Raw genomic sequence first — 13,814 nt, forward strand, 5'->3', positions numbered from 1 at the left:
TCCCGTGTCAAAATTCCCATTGAAGCGGTAGTCAGCTAGATAAACAGAGCAGTCCCCAGATGCATCCCCTTGGAGGCTGAAGTAATAGGTCATGGGAAACAAGCAGAGGCAACCATTTCCTTCTGATACTGTGGTCTCCACCAAGCAATGCTCAAATCTGAAGTTTAACTAAACAAACCAGGACCGAACCCCACTTGAAGAAAAATTCCAGTGGCCCATTAGAAACCATTAAAGGTCCTAGGCTCACCCTGGCTGCCCAACTGGCTTGGAAGCCAGGTTAATTACAATGAAATGCAAATTGAGAGCGTGCTGCTTGGTCAAAAGCACACCCCTCCCTAGAACAAGCTACCACTTAAGAAAGGGTCAAAAAAACATTAGCAAAAGTAGGAAAACCTTTCTACAGGATGCCTGTGATTACAGCTCTTTGGGTCTCTCTTTTAAGGAATTCTGTAGCTCTGAAGGACTTAAGCTTGACCCTGAGGTCAGGAGAAGGAAGTATTGTCCATTGCCCCGAAGTATAGGAAGGATGGGTGACTTCTCCATACTCGCACCATGAGATGAAGCCAGGTAAACACGATTCAGATCTCCTGATCATCAGCAATGCAGGTTAAAAGCTAAACTACTTCTCCCTTCTCAGCCACTTTTTCCACAATACAAGTGATTTCTGCCATGGAAGAAGGGTAGGAGATACCCACGACTACGCTCCCTCTCCCTGCCAAGTCCCAGTGTTATGCTTTTTTCAGCTCAAAGTTTTCCCATCCAAAACCCAATCATTTTTATTGTCTTAAAAAATCTAAGCTTCTCCTCAACATCAGTCAGGCAGGTTTTCGTGGCTTTCTAACATGTGAAGAGGGTAAAACTATTCTGAGATATTTAAACCAGGAAGCAAACAGGCCATCAGAGGATTTCCTAGGGATCAGGAGCCTGAAGAGATCTGGCCAGAAGTAGGTCACATACTTGTCTATTAAAACAAATAATTACTCATGTCAAAATATACATTGGGTGGTTTCCAAGGGGAACAAAAGACATGTCAGTAAAACAGACAGAAACGGAGATAATATAGGACATTGTTTCAAAGCGATTTTGCAGACTGGATCTGGCTGCCTTGCTCAAGGAAAACTCTTCTCGTTTTACACAGGGGAAGGGAAAGCAAGCAGCTTTCTGTCTACCAGAGCCTGCAAATGCTCTTGTTACTCTGGAGAGAACGACACGAGGCTATTTTTTCTAGCAAGGAGCAATTCCCACCCTCAGGCTGAAACCAATAGTGGTTAACTCTCTGCATTAGTACCTACCACGGGTTCTTCAAGGGCCCCCCCAAAATAATCAGGCCTCGCCGTCCGAACGTGAAGCAGGGTGGACCCAGCCCGTGGCCCACATCCCTGCGACTAGGTACTGCTGACAGCAGGTCAGAGGGGAGTGAACGGCATGAGAGCTGCTGCTCCCTGGCCAAGACAAGGCATGCTGGAAACTCTCTGGCTCCTTCTGTCAACACTTGAAAGTTACAGAAAGAGGTTAGCTCTTTCCTAAGAATTAATGACACAATCCATGCTGAAACAGGGACTTCTGGTCAAGAGAAAAAAACTCACAACAGGAAGGGGTAAATGCAGGTTATGAAGTATTTAACCGACCTGTGCTTTCTGATGACATACAACAGAGTTTAACGGGACACTCCTTGGCTTTGGCACTGGAATGGATGGAGTGGTATTTACCGACACATATTGAGCAAGCACTACCAATGTACTGCCAACAGAAAGAGAACAAAACTGTAGCTCTGCAAACTTGGACCAACATCTGACAACTAAGCATGACTTGTAAAGAATGACTAACTACAAAGAGCCTGTGTCATGGCTCAGTCTGAATACACACACACACACACACACATGCTTTTTAAAAAAAGCTACAATACTCTTTGATACATTTTTATAGTGTATCAGTGGTTGACTGTGCCCAGCACTCTGTGTGGCACTGGAAAATGGGTTTCCCATTAAAGTAACTTTTTAAGTTCCCAAAGAAAACATAGTGCTCAGAGAGATCGCTCCATTGCATAGAGACACAATAATTTTTTGATCTGTTTATAATAAAGAAAATAAGAATAGCACAGCAATGTTGATAGCGGTTAGTAAATACTGGAAGGCACACTACGAAAGAATCAGCTTTTCTGGATTACCCCATTCAGGCTTTCAAGGCATGTAAGTAAAGTATCCTCTTTGTTATGGCACCACGAGGATCTTGTCTTTACTGTCACTTCACCCACCTGTGCTCTCACTCATCATCTTTGTTTCATTCTGGTCAGTTTTTAAAGGGAAGACAACTAAATAAGACGTTCTCTTTAGGACACACATTCAGCAGTGAAGTTCTGGGCTAGGAGTTAATATGAGTTCAGAATTTCCTGAAAGCTACCCCAAAGCATATGGGAGAGAGCTTTTTAAAGCCATGTTCCACTCTTCCCCTGGCACAATAATGACACCCAGTGCTGCACTTGCCGCTGTATCTACCTTGTCTGGCCGTATATTCGTTGTCTTCAATCAGTCTTGCCAATCCGAAGTCGGCAATCTTGCATATTAGGCCATTCCCCACCAGAATGTTTGCAGACCGCAGATCTCTGTGTATGTAATTCATTCGCTCAATGTACGCCATTCCTGCAGCCACCTGTGAGAAGCATGAAGCACAATTGGTGCATTTTAAAATGAAGCCAGACATACGCAGGCTGTAAAACATATACACCTAAGTGCTCAGTACTCTGAAGACAGACCTGGGCTGCCATGTCCACCAAATTCGGTAACTTCAAAGCTCTTCCTTCTCCATCTTTTAAGAAATCTAGCAAACTCCCTGCAAATGCAAAGTTGACATAATAGAGAGATGTTAGGGAAACAATGGCTATTCATCAGGATGGAGGTACAGCAATATTAAAGACAGCAATGTTTCGAATTCAAGTGGACAGTTTCAAAAAACCCCACAATATCTTAGAATTCTCCTATTATACTTGTTCCACTCTTCTTTAAGGTTGGCTTGCAGAAGAATATGTCACTAGTCTAAAGAGAGTTGCAGGGAAAAGAAACAACATCATTGTTTTTAACTCTCCTGACCATTACTGAGAAAGCTGATCTTTCTTAACTTTTCCAGTGCTCTTTGAAACTACATACCTGCTGCTCTCTAAAGGCCTCAGCTAGCTGCAAAGCATCAGCTCAGTTCCAAGCCACACAAGCTATGGAAAAAGTCAGATCCCAGCTCAACCTGCTCCAAAAGAAAGGTCAGCCTGGAGCCTGGTAAGCCCAAATGGGCTAGCATTAACAGAGGCTAATTTTCCTTAGAAATTAGTAGTGCTCCTTCTCTATGTAACCCATAACTAAATGTAGCATGAACCATTAATTTTAGAAGACCACTATGCAAAATTAGAGAAGACAAAGCAGAGATCAAATGAAAGCAATTTTAGCAAAAGCAATAAGGACATAGCTCTCCTGTGCAAGGGAAAGCAAGGAGGTTCCCTGTAGCTTTTAAAAAAAATGGTTTTTATAGGATGCTATAGCTCCCTTCCCAATCTTGTATTCAAAACGAGAAGTGTGACAGTCTCCTTTAAATAAGGTCAGTGATTTGGTTTAATAAATAAGGGGAAAAGACAGATGATTAGGCGTTTCTCCCTTGATAAATCATCAGCCTCAAGCTCAGATCCAAAGATGTAAAATGTTACAGTAAAAACTAGTAAAGTAAGCCAAAATAAACCACGTACTTCAGAAGGATTTTGAGAAGTCTTTTTTTTAAAGGGGAAAAAGCACATGCTTGTCACTGATACATATGATTAAAGTGCGAGTTAGTCAGGGCTTGGATGCCTCTGAGGGGGGAGGTGGGCAGGCACCTGCCAGGAAAATAAAAATCAATTCCAAATAGACTGAAAAAATGCACTTAAAATTTCAGAGTGTATCCTCCAATGTACAATGAAACTTCCCTATGAGAACTTATGTTTCCTATTTGGTTCATTTGCTTTTCCAAAACAAGCAGATTTTTTGCTCTGCTCTCAGCACCCCTGCTGGAGATCTGATGGAGCAAAACGTTTTCCTTTTCTCATTTTACTACATCGTTACCAGTTAAGTAGCTTAAAGAAAAAGAGAAGGGAGAAGGGGAAAGGGAAGGGGAAAGAGGAGGGAAAGAATCATATGTGCAAATCATGTATTAAAATGATAAATGGGGTGGACTGAAAATCAAGCTGTGATCTGAGAGTGAGGTGCATGTGACAGAACTCAGGATGGCTAAAAGAAACAGAAATCTTAGGCCGACAAGTAAACACTGAAAGAAGATGCCATATGAACTCGCTGGCACCAGGAAAAGCTAGGATCTTGGGAAGCAGCATGTAATATCAATTCAAACCTAAAAAATGCAAATCTCCACTTCTCAGGGACGTTTAGATGCTGATGCACCAACTTCTCCCTCCCCCACCTAGTGCAAATTTTCTTTGTACAGTTAGTGGATTTCAGGTTTTAGGCGCAGTTCAGAGTTGAATTCATAATTCTCCTGAAGCCAGAGGTGAATTTAGTTTCCCGTTCCCTCTCTCCTTCCTCACATGCTGTTGATGCATCACGCTGCACCTCCCTCTGTATCCCCAAGAAGCATCAACAAAGAAAAAATATGGTTATCAAGGGCAGCAGCTCTGGCTTCACCTTTGCTCATGTACTCCGTGACAATATAGATAGGTTCTTCAGATACCACAGCATAAAGTTGGACCAATTTGTCATGTTTTAGCTTCTTCATGATTTGGGCTTCCTCTAAGAAGGATTCTGGAGACATAGTGCCAGGCTTCAGGGTCTTGATAGCCACTTTAGTATTTCCGTTCCACGTACCTACAAGCACAGATACTTAGTTAGATTAAACATCTTCTGCTCCTTTTTCTGCCTGATGCCTAATGTAACCAAGGAATAAACTAGCAAGGACACTTAATATAATTATTTTTTTTAAGTGTGGTTTCCCATGTTGCCTTATCATTATATTCCTCCCACGCCTCCCTCATATTTTAGTCTTTTTCTATTACATTGAAAAATAATACTCCCATTGGCACTGGGGCACAATCGCCATTGTCCTACTCAGACAATGCTTCCACTGATGCCCACAGAAACCTTCTCTGAGTAAGAAACGCGGGACTGCTGAAACCCATCTTCATGTATTCCCTTGCTAACAAGTAATTGCTACAGACAACAACACAGCTCCAGTCACAGATTTGGATAACAAAACTGGTTAAACCCAGAACTTTCCATTTGCAAGACATCTTAACATTTTGTTTTTGTTCTGAGTCAGAGGAAAAAAACCATATTCTAAGAAAAATTCCCAAGAAATAAATTCTGAATCAATCTCATTTTAGAAACATGGGCGTGTTTCCAAGCCGAAATGCGTCTTTTTCCTTCCTCTCCTCATCCCCAGAAGCCCAGCAGCTGCTGATTGAAAATGAGATGGTTCCCGTCCACTTCACTTTGTTCTTTACTTGTGGTCAGCACTGAAATGGACAAGTTGCATCATTTTTCAGCCATCATCTACCAAGCCTTCTTGAAAGCCTGCACAAGGACCTGGAGAGACCTAGGGAAGGCTGACTCAGGGCGTCCCACAAGAGGTGGGGCTTCACTCGGGGGCTTCACTCGGGTATTTGCAAGGGGGAGAAGAAGGACTGGAAAGAAAAAAAAAACACAAAACACCTACCTATGTTAACAGGTTTTTTAGGGATGGGGGGCTGGGGAAGGGAAAGGATGGAAAATTAAAATAGGCAAAAATATTACTTTCTTAGTGCTTTCTGGTTGTCCCTTGCCCAGACTTGCCAGAGCCCTGCTCCAGAGCCAGGGCTGAAATGGCTTTGAATGGGACCTGTGATCTGTTGATAGGGAGCTGCTGTGTGATAAGGCAGAGCAATACTAAATGACTTCAGGAATTAATCACATTGGGTAAAAATTACTCCTCTGCGCTTAAGCATGAGATAGCAGGCGGCCTACAAAGTACATGAAGACTCAGACTCAGATCTAGTTTCTATAAATTAAGATGTCATCAAAAAAAGTAACATGTAAAATAAACCTGGTTTGTCTTTGTTAAAAGCACATTAACAGTTACCAGGGCTCAGCTGCTGCATGGGAACAGGTTAAGCCAAAATAACTTCATCACGAGCTTTTGCAACCTGCCAGAGCATAAAATGAGCTGGATTGTTTTTTGTGCAAGTGGTCAGGTCCCAGCTGCCACTTCGCCTAGTCGAGGACAGGGGAGGGGCGGCGGGGGAGCCACTGCCTGTATCGTCCCTCACTTACAGGGCAATCCCTGCAGCAACACACGATGCTGTCTGAGGGGGGCTTGAGGCACGTATTAGCCAAAAGTGTGCCGTACAAGTTCAGTTTTCACTATGCGTGGATTCTCTTCTGCCAGCTCAGTGCCAGGTGCTTGCTGTCACCTCAACCGGTGGTGGAGTAATGTCTTGAGTTCCTACCAACGCTTCCCCAGTGCGCTTGAGGAGGACTCTTGAGGTCTTTGTTTCACGCAGTCCTTCAAATCAGAGCTGAAGCAGGACTTTCGCTTAGTGGCACTCCTGCGTAAACTGGGAAGGATGTGGTTTCGCCTCCTAATTTCAAGCAGGGAGGCCAAAATCTTTTCTGATAGGTGAAAGGGAGTGTGTTTTATCTGGAGCCACTGAGGCTCCGGACCACAGAGTGCCGGCAGTCACAGTCACTTTGCAGAGGTACCATGAATTATATGAACCAGAAATGAAACCCCAGTTTCACGGGCACCAGGGTTTCTGTCACTGGTGTTAATAAACTAGGATTTTACCTGGTGTGTTAACAGATTAACTGTCTATTATCTGTTTGCATTACCTTAATAAAAATCCCAGGACTCGTTCTATTACCATGAAGTGTTTTCAGCAGTTCTATTTTGAAATACTTTTATGAATTTCTCCAGTTAAAAAAAGAAAATCAAACAAAATGGTTAACTTATCCTCTCAGTCCAGATTTCAGATTAAATTGTTAAATTGTCTTGTTGTGGTTTGGTATGTTTCTCTCTAATAGAAAATTAGCATAGACCTCTCTCTGAATTCCTCCCATATGTAGTTAGTTACTACTTAATGCATTTTTTATTAATTTTTACTGTGTCAATCTATTCCAATTTGGTAATGCTTCAGGACTGTTAACATATTTTTACTATACATTACTTTAAGAAACATAATGTCATAATTGTAATAATAATCTTTGCATTTCTGACAGATATTTGGTACTGGTACTTCGCACTTTATTTCTCATAGATGATTTTTTTTTTTTTTTCAAATTGCATTTGCTGCTTTAGCTTATTGTAGCAGTTTAAGATCTACGGCACACAAAGCTGACCACTAAGTATTAACATCAACTTGAAACACTCGCATGCATTCAAGATGGAGAACAAGAAGGTGAAACTGCAATTATCTGGGGATGCTAATAGAAAACATAGGTAGCTTTCTTTGCAACAGGTCAACTGTAATTCTGTGAAATTCTATAAATTTCTATATTTCTAGTCTATAAATTCTATAAATTTCACAGACTTGCTGGCTGTAGTCTTGCAACGGAAAACAGCTGCAAGAACCCAGGAGAGCCCGCTGGTTATTTTGGTTGTACATACTTTTGTGTCACTGCAACAAAAAGAGCGGCCAAACTGCTCCACCAAATTTTTGTGAAGAAACAACATATAGCGATTCTTTATTTGAATTGGTCATTTTAAAGAGGCTATACAGAATGCAATCTGGCACAAAAATTGAGCCCACCTCTCATTAAATGGCCACTATATTGTGTTTCAATGCTACAGCCATACTAAGATTTATGTATATTTTAAATTGCTATTGTTTTATAATTATTAAAAGAATGAGGCCCATAGAGAGGGGAGCAGTAAGTAAAGCTGGCAAGTGTGCAGAAAACAATGTCAGTGGATTTGGAAAATGTCAATATTTCTGGACTTCAAAGTGGGGGTTCAGCTGGGCTGGGCAAGTCTTGCCTCTATTGTCCCTGGTCTCTATATCGAGTTACGGGGTTCTGCTGCAGATACAAATTTCAAAACGGACTTAAAGAAGTGGATGCATGGGAAAGCTAGCTTGACAATATTAGCTTGTTGATACTTGCCACTATTTATAAACTGGGAGAGTGGATGGAAGCATTTTCAGGGTCTGACCCCATCAGTGCTAAAACACACGAGGAAAGAAAAATGTCTACTTACCAGATTAATTTCTGGTTAGCCATTCTGCCTTACAAGTTTAGCATCATTCCTATTTTAATGCCTAGCAATTGTGTAGTCACCCAGATAAACCCAATGCAATTAATGACGTTTAATGCCCTAACCTTTCATACCAGTGTGTGCAAATGAAAGGAAGTTTCCCCATGGATTACGGTATTTAGGTCTGACTGTTTTAGGCGATATAGACTAACATTTCACACTATTCTGATCTTTTAGCTTTAAGATCTCTACTTGAAATGTTTATTTCTGCCAAGAGGGCCTTAAAAGATCCATCCAAAGCAAAATATATTCTCTGCCTTACCACGCCACACTTCAGCGAAACACCCCTGACCAAGCTTCTGTTCCAGAAATAATGAATCACGTGCAACTTCCCATGCATCTTTAGCCAATCCAACAGTTTGTGGGGTATTATTCGTAGCAATCACAGTTAAGTTAAAACACAAACCATCAGCTTTCTCTATAGGAGAGGAAATTAATAAAAAAAACACACTTATAATCCAAAATTATGCATGCATTGAGAAAGATGGAAGGTGACTTTCCTCTCAGTGCTGCATTAAAGTTCATTTGCAAACACTGATTTTTGGATACTGAAGGTAAGGACTTTTTTGTTAGCTTGCAGAAAAAGGCTCCTTGGTATAATTAATAGATTACTATGTGAGCCTTGATTTATTATTAAGACACTGGTAATTTGTCAAAATCGAAACCTTCCAAGGAAACACGGAATTTCAGTTTTCTTTTGCCATCAATTACAGTGAAACTTGAAGATTAAAGAATTTCAAAGTCAAAGACATGATTCCAAAGACATTTTTCCTAACAGTTTGAGCTTTGCTTTTTTTTCCTTGTGGGTCACAGTGTCCTACATTTTCACCTTCCATCTTGTCATCCCCACACAGACAGCTATTTTAGAATAATTATTTTGCTCCATACCCATCCATACTTCCCCAAACTGCCCATTTCCCAGTCTCTTGATCAACTGTAGGGATTCTCGTGGAATTTCCCAGACATCTTTGGTTTTGACAGACAGATCAGTAAGCCTTGGCATTCCTTTATGACAGGGGACTACTAAGCGGCAGCAAAGACCTGCAGCTCTCTCTGATGGAGCCAGAAGTGAAGCCAACAGCAAAGGAGAGGAAAGAAAAAAAAGTGTGACATGAAACAAAAACAGTAAGCATAAAAACAATGCTACTCACAACAGCTGTTAGTTGCATACCACAAAGCATCCTGGAAGATTAGAAATTGAACACTGAAACATATTCTTTTGAGACAGAACAGGAAATATTTTAGTCTCTGCTTCCACAGCTTGAAATGGAAGGTGACCGCCAATGTTTTTTCTCGTGGACTCAGGATTTCCCTTCTCCCACAATGCTGCATTAAGATAACTTCACAAGTAACTGGTATACTATACTACAGTATAACTGTTTAAAAATCATCTGTAAGTCACAAACTGGATTGTTTCTGTACCGAGTAAAAGAAACACAGAGAAGATTCATTTTTTCCGAAAATGACAGCAATGAAAATTTGGTGGACTTTTTTGCTAATTTTTTTCTAGGAACCTGGGAAAAGGTATTTTCTATATTCTGCTCCGTTTTTGTAGGTGTCCTGTAAAGACTTTTCTTTCTGCCATTCTTTCTAGAGCAAACCTTCATTAGCATATGCTGCCAGTCCTACATCATTCGGGGCAGATTCATTATACTCATCTCTTGCAAAGCTTCACAGAAGACTGATCTGTGTCAAAAGTCACAAGATCTTTTAGCAGGAGTAAAAACAATGATATATATAAAAATATAAAGATATACACACATATTGTTGTGTAGTATACTATGCTGCACAAAGCAGACTACAATATAAAGCTTGCACAGCGACTTGTATCTTAAAACAGGTGCAGCAGAGCAGAACAAGGTGGGGAAATTGTATTTCAGACTCAAACATAATCTTTTTTCTCCTGTGCAAGATTTCTGTCTGGGCAGGTGAACAGTTTGTTTCAGCATCACAAGGTGGGCAAGCACTGAAGCTCCTTGCAACACCAAGCTCTACCTCCTCAGCACGAATGTTGCAGGATGGTGGGGAAGTCCCTACAGGCACCCTGACATGGACCTCACTGTGTCTCCTGTAGCAAGACAACAAAGACCACAAAACAGGGAAGATTAGCTGACCAGTTGGCATGTCTTATTCCAAGATAATTCCAATGGGAACATTAGGATAGGGACTACTCAAAATATGGATAGTATCTGGAAAGCTTCCTTATGAGTTTGGACAGCTGCAGAAAGAAACTGGAGGTTTTTAAGACCTCCTGCTTTCTTTAATTGAAAAAAAAGCTTGGCATGCTGGTGCTCCAGTTAAGCCTAGACTGCACGCACAGGAGCTTATGCTTGACAGGCCGGCTGTAGGGGATTGGGTGAACGGTGCTTCAACTTCAGACGTGCTGTTTACTGGACTTCAGTCTGACGTAAGGACACCCTGGGGATCTCAATATTTTTCATTTGTAAATCTCATCTGTGAAAGTCCAGACACTGCAGTTAACTTTATTATCCAGGTAAGAAGGGGCTAGGACGAGAGGGAAGTCTGGGTAATAAGGGTACTCGGCCGTGCAATGGGAGCACCGTGCAGGGATGCTCGTGCTGCGTCTGCACAAAGGTACACTTTGTACTTCCAACTCCTGACCCAGGACTGCTTACGTGAGACCAAACTGCACACTGTCTACCTGGGTAGCCTGGTTTCCAGCTGCCTGGACAGGAGGGGTCCTCCAGCCTGGACAGCTATGGGGCGAAGGCTGAAGGGTGGGCTGCAGAGCGTACCTGTCCTGCTGTGAAGGCACTGACCTACGGTCTCAGCAGTCTTCAGGAACCACGCTGATCTTTTCGGAGTCATCTGGGCATCTTTGAGCTCTCCCTAGAAGTAAACCTAGGCACTCACAAGGCGTTGTGCTAATCTACCTCCCACAATGCGGAGTGCAGAGCAGGCAGTTAGAGGCAGCCTTTATGTTTTGAGTCAGCTGGGGCTGGCATGGAATGAGGGCTCCTGTGTTCACCTGAGTCTGGGAGACCGCAGGTGAAACCTCTGGAGTGTGGGTCTGTACCATGCCCTCCTGAGCTACCCTACCTGGATCCTACTGATTATGCCCGCGTTGCACAGAAATGGCTGTTTCCAGGTCTATTTGTTTATACATCTGTGCATGGAAAATACACCACCCAAATAATTTGACCACAGAAAACTAGAAGTTGACATATACCAGCTGGTATAGTGGGGCTGAAAATTATCTTCCTTAGATGTGAGCTTTTATACATTATTTAGCTTAGTTTAATGTAGAGTCACCACAAACAACTAGAAATTCTCCCAGGCAGCATACACCCATCAGAAATCGGGCAGAGAAGACAGCCAGATGTCTAGTATGAATAGCATAAGAATACAGCAGACAGAATACAAAGAATACAGAAAAAACACCCCACAGAGAAGTTGATTTCCCAAGTAAAAATTATGAACAGTTTTTGAGCAGCGAGCATTTGGGGTCATCTGTTAATATTATGAAAAGTTAAAGTAAGGAAAAAATAAAAAGCAAAATGATTCAAAATACAAATTTCTCCTTAAAAAATGACAATGTTGAGAACCATGGCAGTCTTCTGTGTAAGAACTGGTTGTCCTATGCAGAAGTTTGGGGGGCTTTAAAGTTGTATCTGTTGTACACCCATCGCCAATGACAGCAGGATGCACTTTTGGGTTGAATAGTGCATGCCACATTTTAATCACAGGAATTAGAAAAAAAAAAAAAGAGCTTGGTGGGTGGACACAAACAGTGTGCATAAAGAAACACCCACCTTGCCATATTTATTCTCAAAATTAGGCCGATTATAAATTAAACATTAATACTTTGCACATCGAACACAAATCCAGTGGGAAAATTTGAGTCAGGTAATATATGCAAACCTTTTGGTCATTGCTTTAGGTGACTGAATTCCACAATGCAATTCCCTATTTGCTTTATTAGCAATAGTGTGCTCCAAAACGGTACATATTAGCGCTCACTTATGCACAGGGAATTCATGCTTTGAGATGTGCAAGTCAAATTCAGTAATTCTGTTTGCTTAGAAGAGGGAGAGCAGGCAAAACCTTTACCTCAGTAGAGTGCTAGCTTTTAAAACCTCTGCCACTGTACACTGTGAACGGCACTCAAAGCCATTTATAACTGTAACGGGAAAGGGATAATGGAAGATGCATTACAACAAGCAAGAGACATAGCTCAAATGACTCTTTAGGGCGTCTTACACGTATATCAGCTCAGCAGCAAACACCTTTGTTTTAAAATACTTCAGAGTGCCGTGTACTATCTGAAAAATTACCTGAATAATGCTGAACCAGCTGCTGAAGAGTTTCAAATTGTGCCCGAGTTGTGATATAATATCCACCATTGTCAAGTTTACGAATCTTATAATGTTTGACATGATCTCCTTTCATATCATCCCAGTCTCGAATAGACAGGGAATAGGCACCTGTTCCAAGCAAAGGAGAAATAAAAAATTTTAAGTAGCTTTTAGACACAAAGATTTTGGTTTGCTGGTCAGTTGTTATAAAGTGAAAGAGAAACTGCTTCCAAAAAATGCTTACTATACCTTGAAAAAGAACAAGTGAATCTAACACAATGAAATAAGCATCACAGAAATTTTACTGTGTTCACACCATGTCCCTTTCACACTTTTCTGGAAAGAAATCAGGACTTCTGTGTAAATGCAAACTCACATTTTAACATTTACTGCTTCAGGTTGCTAAATTGACTTTTCCTATTCTAAGTGTCAGGTTACACTGCAAATACTATACTTCAGGTAAATGCCAGTGGGCGGTAAATATCAAGATTTTCATAGGAAGCACTGGAGATAATGACTTTATGTATGTGTAGTGTTGTTACACAGATGGATTCCAAACTTCTTTATAAACATTAAATAACCAAATTAGCATGTTTTGTACATCACAGTCTTTGGAAGGTGGTACTACACCAAGACTGTGCACCAGGAGATCTGCAAGAATGGCATATTTCACTTTCTAAATCCATGCTGGAGCTTTAGAGCTTACTGGTGGGATTCAGATGCCCAAACACAGGGGTAAGTGCCATGTGAGATGCCCCAGGACATCCTGCTTGGCAGTTCTCCCACAGGCTTCACATTTGTCCCATCCAAGTGGGTGTCCTGCAGGCATTTCAAATGGCTCTGGATGCTCATGGCCAGGTAAAGGAACCTCAGTTGAAGGGCTGGATTTAATTTTAGGTGTAGCAGAGGCTGTCTGCAGGTGGGCTATGGGCTTGATATATACCACTTGATATATACCACATATAAGCTTCTGGTGCTATTAGGGCAGCTGAATCCCAGCCTAGTTTTCATGAGTGTTATGGCACTGTAGATATCGATGGCGTAAGGCAGGTTTGAGCACTAAGTGTCTGTAGTTGTGGCAGTTAAACTGAACCCCGGCTTCCTGCTGACTGTAAAGGGAGCTTGGCCACCTGCGTGGGGACCTGCACATTCAGGTGTCTTAATTTGAAGCACAGTCCTGTTCTACATGGACACCGCATGTTGGTTCTCTAGAGTGTCAAAAGCAAAGCCACATTTTACAGCATAATG

At 41.6% G+C, this 13,814-nt stretch overlaps 1 protein-coding gene across 3 annotated transcripts in view; it reads right to left on the reverse strand.

Annotated features, from left to right (window-relative positions):
- Positions 1-13,814, reverse strand: part of FYN (FYN proto-oncogene, Src family tyrosine kinase) — a 142,962-nt gene that overhangs the window by 19,650 nt on the left and 109,498 nt on the right. For 2 of the 3 annotated variants that reach the window (XM_075145688.1, XM_075145687.1), the window contains 5 exons: positions 12,546-12,695; positions 8,513-8,668; positions 4,653-4,832; positions 2,753-2,829; positions 2,496-2,649 (listed from right to left, as the gene is read on the reverse strand). In XM_075145688.1, the coding sequence (XP_075001789.1) occupies positions 2,496-2,649; positions 2,753-2,829; positions 4,653-4,832; positions 8,513-8,668; positions 12,546-12,695 (717 nt within the window). Of the gene's footprint in view, positions 1-2,495; positions 2,650-2,752; positions 2,830-4,652; positions 4,833-8,512; positions 8,669-9,138; positions 9,304-12,545; positions 12,696-13,814 lie in introns of all 3 variants that reach the window. The other variant, XM_075145689.1, reaches the window with a different exon arrangement.

This window comes from Calonectris borealis, chromosome 3, assembly GCF_964195595.1.
Source record: "Calonectris borealis chromosome 3, bCalBor7.hap1.2, whole genome shotgun sequence".
Lineage (NCBI taxonomy): Eukaryota > Metazoa > Chordata > Aves > Procellariiformes > Procellariidae > Calonectris > Calonectris borealis.